Here is an 11,875-nt window from a genome sequence, read left to right on the forward strand (position 1 = left end):
GCAGTCAGGGAGATTTAACTCATTATTCTAGTGAATATGGGCAAACTTAAAGGAGGTGTTCACACAGGGACACTGTTTTCCCAGACTCTAAAAACATACATAGAACATTGTCGAGCCACCTCATCAGTGCACCTCGAAATGAGCAGTGTAATTTAGAGGCAAGTGGTTCTAGAAAGGTAATGCTGAAGCTGAATTCCAGCAGCAGGCAGTCTGGTGAGATGTGGAATTCAGTATTAGAGTTATAGCTACTAACAGGGCTAGAACGGCAATATGGTGCTCTTGGCTTGATTTTCAGATGCAGTGAGCAGCAGCAGATCTGCTCCTGTCACTCGACTGACCTTACAGAAAAATAAAGGCGACAAAAAAACATAGGCAGTGGGAAAGGAAATCCTGATCAAAGAGTCCAACACACAGGTCAAATGTTATTGAGAATTTTCTCTCTGAGCTATAAAAGTAAAAAGTGTAGTCTCCTTGTGAGACTAGTCACAAGGAGAGTGAATGTCATAGGGAATATACTAAAATAGGCAAAATGAAAATCATAAACAGGAGAAGAATTACACTCTCTAGACAGGAGATGACTCCACTGAAAAAACATGAAGCAACTGTATAACCATAACGATGAGAAGGAGAGTACATCTTGGTCAGACTAATTTCTCACTCAAACTTCAAAAGGATTCACGGAGCACTACTCTTTCTTGGCAAAGCTAACACTTTTGCTGTATGTTGCTGTGCTGCATATGATTTGAAAAAACAAACAAACAAACAAACAAACAAAAAACTTCAGATCACCTGAAAGCATCTTAAAGAATGTACTGGTCAGGTACATCCGTTCCCCAGCTGGCATGTTTTTGGAGGAAGCTTCTGAGAGCGCAGCCTGCGCTCGTGGCAGCTTTGAGAGGGAGCTATTCACTGCCATCTAATGGTAAACCGGGAGAAAAGAGAAATTAAGACGGACTCTGCTCTTTACGCAGTCTGAACATTTTGACTGTAATTAAAGTAAGAGTAATTAACATTATTTTAATTTTTGCCTTTTTTAGTTATTAAAAAAGCACTGAATGACCCAGGCTGGGAGTTACCAAAAGCTCATGCAGCTGGAATACAAATCTTATAGAGGAGGACTTTGATGGCCCTTCTTTCCCTGTGGCATGGAAGGAAGTTGTGGTGACAAGGAGACCTACGTGGGACTGAAGTTCCTCCACAGTCCAGAGCTGAATGAATCCTGGTGGAAACCCAGATGAGGATCTGGCATCGTAACAGAGACAAAAGAGTAACGTGGTATATCTTCCAACTAGTACATCTAAAACTGTAGCTCATGGATTAGGAAATGAAGCAACTGTGACAGAGGTGGTATCTCTGTTTGGAGTTGTGCAGTGATGAGATCAGATGCACAACGCCACTTCGTGACATCCAAGTTACTTTTTTCTGTGACTGGAGATGGACTTGTCTGAGCGCAACGCTGGACTCTCCTAACCTTCTGCAAACTGTAAGGCCTACAGAAAAGGATGCTATCTATCTGGTGAATTGATTATTTTCTATTTTTTGAGGTGTCATTAGATCACCATATTTTAAGAATATAAAAGACAGAGAGACTTTAGGCAGGTTCGGCCACCTTGCCTTTCAGTATGAAGAAGCAACAAAGATGTATAATGGCAGACTACTCTAGAAAGGCACTAATATTTAATATTTTCACAGCAGAGCTCAACAGTAAGCTGCCAAATCTTAGTTTATTCTTCTGACTCATGTGCCTGTAAGAATGCAAGAGAGTGCCTTTTACCAACTTTCCTTGTGCTAGGGATGTATGTATATTTTAAGACATAAGGAGGAAAAGTACTAAAAAACTAGCAACTATATTCTGTAGTGAAATTGGTCAGAATCTAACAGAACTGGGAACTAGAACATTCCAAATGTGTAAAGACAAAAAGATGTCCGCAGCTTCCTTTCCAGTGAGGTTTCTAAGGAAAGAAAATAGCTTTGCAAAGGAATTGCTCTATTAGAAAATATCCCTGCATAAAAACCTCTCATTCTTATGTTTTGTGACAAAATTCATACAGGTGTAAAATCAAGCAGCCAAATCTAATGCCCATGCTAATTGCACAGCTGCTGTGCAGCAGTGGCTCGGTAGTTATATCAGCTGCCACGTTTGCTAGCAATTTTCCAAGAGGGCACTGCCCTGTCGGGTGAGCTGAGGGGAATTTTGAAGAAGAGCCTTAAAGCTGAGGAGCTATTCCATCTGCCAAAACTACAATTACATGCACCTTGTGTAGCTGTTTACATCAGGACAAAATGCTGCCGGTCTGGTGGGGTTGCATTTCATGCACTTTTTGTACGGTTGTAGACAGTTTCCCAAATGCGGAGCAGTGTGAACAGTCAGAAGCACCGGGAGAGGTGTGGTTGGTGTGTGACAGACAGACGCTTGAGAGAAGACGAGGGAGGGATGGAGCCTTCCTATTTTTGGAGGTGGTAAATGAAGGGATTATGGAATACCAGCATTAGGAGAGATCTGGAGTGGAAGGCGAGATGTAACGTGAAGCAAAGTAACAAAGACAGGGAAAACTCAGGCCACACCAGGGCTGGGCTAAGATCCTTACTATGGCAAAGCCTTTCAAATTAATCAGTGATCATGAGACTTTGGCATCTGCTGAAGGAGTTCCCCTGTTTTCTGGTTCAGGCATGTGGGCAGAGCCTGAGGGGCTGACAACACCGACTTGCCGTTGCCACTGAGGTCTCTGGGGTTTGGCTTTATGGCTGCAAGGAGTGGCTCTGGCAATGAAGGGAGAGGAGGCAAGGCCAGCATCCTTGATCTTCGGCGACGTCTCAGGATAGGAGGAGCCTTGGTACTTAAATCACCTAACTTATTTATCCACCTCCAGGATTTATTGCGAGAGAAATCCGGAGAGAGGCAAAATCAAAACCATACGAAAAGTACGCGCCCAGCTATCTCTGGGCGCTTGCCCGGCGGCAGCGGAGGAGCGAGCTGCAGCCAGCCCTGCCCGCCGCAGGCTCCCCCCGGGCCGCACGTCCCGGCCGCCTCAGGCCCGCGCCCGGCGGCCGCCCGGTGCCCGGCGCCCGGTGCCCGGCTCCCCCTCGCCCTCGCCGAGGCGGCCGGCCGGGCCGCGGCCCAGGGAGCCGCCGCTCTCCCGCCGCCGCCGCGCCGGGCTCCGGCCCGGCAGGGGGCGCCGCGCCCCGGCTGAGGCGGCTCCGCCTCCGGCCTGCGAGCAGCGGCGGGCGCGGGGACGGCGGCGGCGGGCGCGGGCCTGAGGCGGCGGCGGGCGGCAGGTAACCGCGCCTCGGCCGGCTCCGCGGCACCCCCCCTCTCCGCAGCCTCCCCGCGGCGCGGCCGGGCCGGGTGGAGCCGGGCCGGGCCGGGCCGGGCGGCGGAGCGGCGGGCCGGGCCGCGGCGCCAAGGTCGCGGGGGCCGCCGGGCCGGGGGCGACAGCCGCGGCGGGTTGCGCTCAGGCCGTGCCGCCAAGGGAGCGGCGGCGAGGAGGCGGGGGCGCGTCCGGGTCGCGTTTTCCAACGCGTGCCGCGGCGAGAGGAAGTTTGGCCCCCGCGGCGGCCCGTCCCCCGCGCCGCGGCAGGGGCGCGGCGGCCGTTGGCCCGCCGGGGTAACGGCAGCTGGGAGGCTGGCGGCCGGTAACGGCCGGCGCGGAGCCCCGTGGGCAAGGCTTGCTGCAGAGCCTGCCTCCGGGCGGGGGAGGGCACGGAGGGAAAGTAATAAAAGGAGTCTTGCAGCTTCTGTCTGCTCTCTGGGTTATTTTGGCCAGAGCAAGCGCTATGTTTCCCCTCACCTTTCTGGTTTGGAGCGAGTTTAGCTTATTTTCCGTAACACAGAAGTACCCTTGTCTTCCTCGGCGTGAATGCTGCACCGGGCGCCGCGCGGGTGGCTGTACGCTTTCCTGAAAACTTGCAGGTCCCTGATGTAAAGTTCACTTTTACTTGGTAATGTGCCCTTGCATGCGCCTTCAGACTTTGTAATTCAGCGCCTTTCGGCTTTGTGTCCAAAGCGTACGGGTGGTGAGTAAATCTCTCTTCGACACTGAAGTTTAATAATTGGCAGAAACGAGCCTTGCTTTTTCAGGCATACTGAAACCTGAGACCTGTCTCACAGAGGCCATTTCAGCAGCCAGTTGTACCCCACTGACCAGCAGAGAACAAATTAAGACAAAGCACGAGTTAAAAAAAAATAATTGTTAACATACTCAACTGTTTTAGAAACTTGTCCCCAAAACGAGGAGAGGCATAAGGGTTCAGTGAGGATTGTACCATCTTAGATTTTAAACTATAGTTGATCATCTGTTTAAAAAAAAAAAGAAAAGCCATGGGGGCTGTGATTATTTTTCTGTTTCCGTTATTGCACTCACTGATGAGGGCTTTTTTCCAGCCGTAGATACACACACACACACACACACCCCTTGCTCAGACTTCAGCGGCGTTCACTTAGGTGTGGGGAAAACAAACTTCTGTCTCACAAAATAAACAAGTGTTTTCACATATACAGGGCCATAATTAAGGTCAGTCCTTATCCTGCTTAAGAGGGATTGTAAATAAAATTGTGTTTCTAAGAGGCTTGAAAGATGACTATTTTTTGTACGTGTTCCCAGTCGCTTCTCCCATGTTGCGCTCCCACTGTTCAAAAAGGAATATAGTACTGAGGAACCTGTGCATGGGACTTGTTGCTGGTGTCAGTCCTGTTGCAGGACAGAGAGCAGGGATATTTCTCCCAAAGTCTGCAATGACGCTAATCCTCTCTTAGGAGAAACGGGGGGGAATGTTTTGCAGCTTTCTGCCGTCCAGGGGTCTTCTGGTCTGAGCAGAGACTGGAGTCCAGAAACTTTTGACTTTTCTGGTTTTACTTGCTTGCAGTATTGAGCAAGCTGCTTTTATTGAGAATGAGTCATAATAAAGGTAGGTCTCCTTGTGCAATTTATGAAAGAGTTAGCTTCCAATAGTTAGCCCTTTCTCTTCCTTTTGAGTACTGTATTTCAAACGCAGGGAGGAAAATACCACAAGTATGTTTGGGCAGTTAGTAGTAGACAACAGAAAAGGAATTATGAACAAAGTATGCCATTTAGGTTTCTCACTTTCGTTTTCCATCTGACGTTTTTGCTACTTGTAAGGGTGGACAATGCGTGAGAAATGCACATCACAATGCCTGTATAGCCCTGTGCTTATAGACAACCTATTGCTATTTGGGGAAGGAGGTAATCACCCTTTTATAGTTGCTATTATGCTATACCTTGAGAAGTACTACCCATACTCAAAGCAGTTGCTCTTTTTTACATCTGGATGTTTGTTTATTTCAGGGTATGCTATGACTGGCTTCAGACTCCCCATCACTGCTGTTAGAAAACTAAATGTCTGTTTTGGACTGTGGGAGAAATGCCCCTCTTATAAGCTGTACCCCTCTTGGAGGAGAAGCATATACTGTAGCTGTCAAGCACGCACAGTAAACTACGTAAGATATTTCGGCATTTCCCCGGTAAAACTCTGTGCATTAAGACTTTCTCCAGAGTATATCTCAGTACTTTCTCTGCGGAGCAAAAGTAGCAAAAGCTCTAGAAGGAATAAACGAACATTACAAGAAGAGGAAGAAGAAGAGGATGAAGAGGGAGAGAAAAGTGATTTGGAAGATGAATTTGATGAAGACCCCAACATAGTAAAAGATTACAAGGATCTTGAAAAAGTAGTGCAGTCTCTTCGATACGATGTAATCATGAAAGCTGGTCTAGACATTGCAAGAAAGTAAGTATGGAAGAAACGTGTTAACCTGCGGATGAGAAAAATGTAATGTAGCTAAAAGCTGGGTTTGATACCATTCTTATTGCTGGAATAACTCCGTACTTGTTTTTGGGGGGTAGCTTTTTTGACTACATAAAAATAGTTCGGGAGTTACATGTATGGGGTGTTTTTGTTTGTTTCACCTTTTCTCCTCGAAGCTTCTTGTTTCCTGTCTTTCAACTATCATCACTGTCTGCAGTATTTCTAACATTGCTGTAGAGACATTGTCTGTCAGTTACTATTTATTTAAAATGAAAAAAAAAACGCAAAATACTGCAGCAAGTAGTACAAAAAAAATCTCCTCTGAGAGTGAAGGAATAAAATAATATGCTATTAAATGGTTGTAAGTAAGCATAAACCTAACATACCAGCTCAGTCAGGTACATGTGCACTCTAGAAATATATCACAATGTATAATCCAATGCAACCTACAGAAGCTTTATATTACAACATAGTAACAGAAGATTAGTACAGCTTGATCCCTCAAAAACAATTACACTCACTGGTGCAGGAAAGGCAACATTATGTGTTAGATATTTAGGGGACAAGTCTTCAGAAACAGCTGTTTATTGCTTGCACCTGTGGCAGGGAGGGACTATAGTAAGTTGTTTCATTTAATACCTGTGAAAGACTTTACTTCCAGTTCAGGTCTTTTCTGTCCTAAAATAAATGTATCCTTTATGCGCAAATCAGACTTGGGGAAATGTGTCTTGCACATGAGCAGTGTTCTTGTGTATCTGTAAAGAAACAATTGCACTTGTTTTGCTGCACGCTGTAAATGCAATAAAACCTTGTTTTCCTTCAGTAAAGTAGAAGATGCATTCTACAATAATGAACTCAGGCTGAATGGAGAAAAACTATGGAAGAAAAGTAGAACTGTAAGACTTTTTAAAATTTTAATACTTCTAATACAGTGCAAGAAAATAGCTAAGGCATGACCTCTTCTTCTCGTTCCTTTTACTTGGTTCAGAAGAGCTAGCCACCAAATCGCTCTTCAAAGGTGAATAGCATTGCTAAGACTATGTCTTGCTCTGTGTGTGAGTGACAGTAATTCCCCGGGAAAGACAGTATCCCTAAGACAGATAGGAAGCGTGTGGTATGAGAGTAAAAACTGAGGCTGAAAGTGGAGAGAAGGGAGATGGCAGCAAGGACAGAAGTTTTAGTTGCTGAAGGAATTATGGGTTGCAGTTGATGGAGCAGAAACCATTACATCTGTGAAAGATATTGGTGGAGCAGGCACGTGATTAAAAGAAAAAGAATGTTTCATGATAGAGAAGGAAACTGGGCTAGATCAGGAAAGGTTATTGTATCTGTAATGGAGCTGGAAAGAATATATTTAGAAGACGTGGCAGTGGGTAACAGACCCAGCTGATCGTACTCTTTCACGGCAGAGCTTCCCGGAAGGGTGGCAAACACAGTTCCACGCACCCTCTGTGCGAGGATGATCCTAGGAGGCAGTTACTGTGGTCAGATGGCAGCAGGAAGAGAAGTTTTAATTCCTGATCCCTTAAAGTTAGGGCTAGTTTTTGAGAGGTATAGTGATGTCTTTTGTGAACTTTGAAAGGAGCATAAATAGTTGACCAGCGCTCTGTTCTTTAAAATATTTTAAACCGTTCTTAAGGAAGGAGGGACAATTTTGAATTTTGCTGTTTTATGCCAGTGCTGATACAGAAAGGTTGGTAGGAAACGTCAGTCCGTACTATCTGTTGTAATTAAAAAGACATACTACATTATACCTTTGATTTCAGTTAGGTATCAGGTGTTAGAGAGGAAGGGTAAAGACCTTGGCAGAGAGGGTCATGTTGAGACATTTTATTGCTTATTGCCTGGTCTTTCCTAGAAAATCATAGCTGGAGGATCCATGACAGGACTAGTTCCATAGATCTGTGGATCCATAGACTAGATCCATAACAAGACTAGACTTCCTTCCTCCTCTCCTGTGAGATAAGAATAATAAACGGAAAGAAAGGAGCAAAGTTAAAATTGCACCTAAACCTTGGGAATTTGCCTTCCCCAGAGAACTTTTATGATCGTTCATCTTCTCTTTCTGTTCCCAGGTGAAAATTGGTGACACGCTGGACCTTATAGTAGGGGAAGACAAAGAAACAGGAACTGCTGTAGTTATGCGTGTTGTCTTTAAAAAAGTATCAGACAAGACTGAAAGTGAAAAATACAAAGTAATTTTGAGGCGCTGGAAAAACTTAAAAGTGCCCAAACAGGATGTGCTTAAGTAACAGGAGTTTGCATGTGGCAGCATGAGACTTTTTGTAGAAAACTATATCATTTGTTGTTAAATATGAATTTTGGTTAAACAAAAGTACAGTACCCTTTTTAAGGGCTTCTGCTAGAATGTTATCTCCCTCTGCTGTGTGCATCAATATTCCTGTGCTGAGTCGGTCACTTTTTGCTGTTAGTTCTGTTTCACGGCACTGCAGGATAAAAGACCCAACTCTCATATTCCCAGGCAGTTTCTCCTTACAGAAGTTATATATAATGAATGAATAAAGACTAATTTGATCACCATTTAATTGCTGTCTGAATTTGTTAATCAGAACGGTTACATTAAAGTTGACATCATAACACGTAGTAGAAATTTCTTAGCTTTATCTCTAGACTCATGAAATACTTTGAAAAAATAGGATTGTGTAAAATTATTTTTTTTTAACTATTGATTTGATCTTGGTTAACAATACCAACTGTGTGTTTATAGACACTGCTGCTATAACAAAAATACAAAAAGATACTGGTTGCAGCTATGCATTTCTAAGCAGGAAACCGTGACAGAGAGTGAAGGTGGAGAGACTCTCTCCTGTCATGGAGAAGGCACATCAGTGAGGATGTGTTGCTGTTTTTTACTGTTGAAGTGTGCAGAGCAAAATCAAATCTCAGTTTCTATCATATACTCGTTTCAGTGTGGCATTTAAGAGAGTATTTAATACTTACGTTCGGTGGCTATAGAGATCTGAGCAAAGGCAATACTACGATAAAAAGCTCACGTCTGTATTACTACAAGAAAACAGTCACTTGGAATAGGCATCTCAGGATTAATCACCCACACTTGTGGGTCAGTGTTGAACATAGGCTTCTTCCAACACAAAAAACTTTTGGGGATGAATTGTGGTGGTTATAGAGAGGATTTTTTTCTGTTCGAGTATGTTTAAACAGCCACACAGAGATGTGTGTATAGAGGAAAGCTGGCCAGTAACTATTGTTTATCCAGTCCATGGGCTGTTCCCTACCTGGCCTGAAGAGCCCAGAGGGCAGCAGACAGCCTGGAAGAGGCGGCAGCAGCAGCATATTCCAGACCACTTGTTCTTACACGTTCTTCAAATCTAAGTGAGCAGCGAACTAGGCAAGAAATCATTGCTCATAAAGAAAACCTAACACTCTGGTGAAGCATTGAACTATCAGGTACACATAAAAGCTCTGGTCGTATAATGACTGGACTTTCACTGCATAAAAGTCCCTGGCATGAGAGGAAGCAATGGCACTCACTTAGCAAAGAGTTAATGGGAACCATCGTTTTCAATTACCAATAGGTATGCTATGACTGTCTTCAGCCAGGCTATATACCTGCTGCTGCCCACAGCCTCCAAAGTGCTGCTGCTGACTGTGTTTCAGACATAGTTGCAAATCTATGCTGTTACATTTTGTGATTTTTTTTTTTTGTTAAGATTGTGAAGGTGTTCAAAAGATGCAGATAGATGCCTAGGTAATGTTCTAGAGGCATGATGAGACCTTTTAAAAATTTTGTTCCTAAGAGAACATGATCCTGGAAACCTTTCCTAGGGGATTTTGGTGATCCTCAAATTGCAGAAGTGAGAGAAAGTAGTCTTATTCAGCACTCCAGGCATCAGAGGAACTTGGTTCATCCATTGCAGGCCTGCACGCATCCAGGCTCTGGAGGACATTTCTGTTTCAGCTGTATTTGTTGACACATGCCCCGAGTGCTGTGGAAATAAATAGATGAGGTGCAGCCTGTGTTCCCCAATTTCTCTCACTGTTGCTATTCTAAATTACTCCATTAATCTCCAGGGATGTTGAGGGAAATAAATAGGTAGAAAGATGTGTCATGAGTAATGTATCAGTGAGCTCCAGTTGCCGGTAAATAACCATTCTTTACCTGTCAAGTGTTTATCAGTATGCACCGTCACACTGCATGTGCCCTCCGGCAGCAGTAACCATACACGTTACGCTTCCAGTGCCAGCAGAGCACTACGCTTGTAAACCTCAGGAATGCTTGGGGACAACCACGGTACAGATTTGAAGAAATTAAGCTTCTGAAAGGGTCTCTTCTGGATAAGGTAAGAATGACAACAACAAATCCTAACACTTGCCTGACATCCGGGAGGTGCGAGGAACGCTCATCCCTGAAAACAGTTGATGTAGGAAAGAGCATAGGCGGGCTCGGTTCTTGACATTCTTGGCTGAAATATGAATGCAACGTTAGGCCAAAAACTTAGATCTGAACTTACAGAAAAGCTTTTAGGAAGTGAAGTAGACAAGCACTTCCAATAAGGACCTACCTCTCTCTCCTAGTCATAACAGCCACCAAAAATGACTTCACTGAAAGACAAAGGTGGGAGCAGGCTGCCGTAGGTTTTAAGCGCTGATCCACCAGTGAGGTCAGCACAGTAAGGGAAAAGAAAGGAAAACATCCTAAGAAATCTTATGATGGCAGGTGAGAATACCCTCTGCAGATTCAGGATTGAAAGGGTTGAAGGGAGACCTGCACCAGTTTGCTTCAGGAAAAAAATGGAAGACCGACAAGCACAGGCAGGATGCTCTCAGGAAAACACCGGCAGCAGGAGGGCGAGCAGCTGTTCCACGTGACCATATCGCTCTGTCCCGGCTAAGCCTCTCTACTATTGATCATGCAGCTTTCTCGGGGCCTCACACTGTTGGGCAAGTGGCTCTGGTCTCTAGAGCCTTGAGCATTTGGCCTGTGAGCTGAGGAAGGCCGAAGCTGGGGTAACGACTGACGTGCGTGCCACGCGAGGAGCTCCAGGAACCACGCGTGAGTCCTGCGACGTGCAGGAACAAAGCACATCACAGCCACATTTTTGCTTGACCGTTAGATGGGCTTTAAATGAGATAGATAGGCTCACACGCAACACATACACAAACTTACCTGGTAATCAAACACACGTCTTCCCTTCATTAGCCATGAATGATGGTGGAGTCCATCTGCTACCACGTTCAAGTATTTGCTCAGAAAACCTGGCAGCATTATATGAAGTAGCTAAACAAAAATTCTAATGATCGATTGCTTCCCACCACAGAGAGGCTGTCACTACTCAAATCTGGAGTCACTAGTGCCACAGAGCATGCAGCGGGTGGGAGACACAGGTATGCTTTTCTCCTTGCTCCAAGGTCCAGGCTACAGGCAGCAAAGCGGGTTTCCGTAAGGGATGAGCACTTCCACGTGCTGAGATCGCTGGAGTGGATTTCCTGCTCCAGCACATGCCCATCTGCCATCCTCGACCCAGATGGCAGAGGAAGCATTTGAAAGGCCTTCCTCTCGGCCTCTCGGATGTTGAGGGCATCGTTCAGGGAAGTTTGGGTTGCTGGAGAAATAACTGACAAGTTTGTTGGGTGATGTCCAGACGACTGCGCTGTCCAAAGCTAACTCTGCATTAAGCAGGTGAATCCAGCCTTACTGCACGTTTAACTCACTGCAGCAGCAATGTTACATGCTGCAGTACCTCCTGCACGGAGGCCAGCTTGCACTACGGAGCAGAACACACAATGATCCCGTGAAACAATAGTGGGGAAATCCTCACAGAAGATTAGGCTTAAGGTCTGGCAAAAGAGGCGGTCTGGTCAACTAAAAATGATTGTACTTTTTCAGAAATACCTGCCTGCCTGTTGAACTGCTACAGACAACTACATTGTTTTTCCCAGATTACTCAGACATTTTCTGACACTAGAATAGCTTCCTGATTAACACTGGTGCTGATGCTACTGTTAGCAACGAAGGATGGAGTGTGTGAATAAAGAATGAGCTCCTTTCCTTGGCCTGTTCGCAATTCCTGCCCGCTTGTGACACCAGTTTTTACAAAAAGTAAGATTTTCCCGGACCTTCCAAGTCCAGAAG

At 45.3% G+C, this 11,875-nt stretch overlaps 1 protein-coding gene across 3 annotated transcripts; it reads left to right on the forward strand.

Moving 5' to 3' along the window:
• The first annotated feature begins 3,191 nt into the window (after positions 1–3,191).
• MTRES1 (mitochondrial transcription rescue factor 1) lies at positions 3,192–8,306 on the forward strand. 3 transcript variants are annotated; one of them, XM_068937953.1, is made up of 4 exons: positions 3,192–3,276; positions 5,304–5,742; positions 6,584–6,656; positions 7,836–8,306. In XM_068937953.1, the coding sequence occupies exons 2-4, from the start codon at positions 5,312–5,314 to the stop codon at positions 8,010–8,012; spliced, it is 681 nt and encodes a 226-aa protein (XP_068794054.1). In that variant the 5' UTR covers positions 3,192–3,276; positions 5,304–5,311; the 3' UTR covers positions 8,013–8,306. The 3 variants fall into 3 exon arrangements, with proteins under 3 accessions (XP_068794054.1, XP_068794056.1, XP_009675222.1); XM_068937955.1 differs by lacking the exon at positions 3,192–3,276 and adding an exon at positions 3,560–3,939; XM_009676927.2 differs by lacking the exon at positions 3,192–3,276 and adding an exon at positions 3,562–4,014.
• The last annotated feature ends 3,569 nt before the right edge of the window (positions 8,307–11,875 follow it).

The sequence above is a fragment of the Struthio camelus genome, chromosome 3, assembly GCF_040807025.1.
Source record: "Struthio camelus isolate bStrCam1 chromosome 3, bStrCam1.hap1, whole genome shotgun sequence".
Taxonomy (NCBI): Eukaryota; Metazoa; Chordata; class Aves; order Struthioniformes; family Struthionidae; genus Struthio; species Struthio camelus.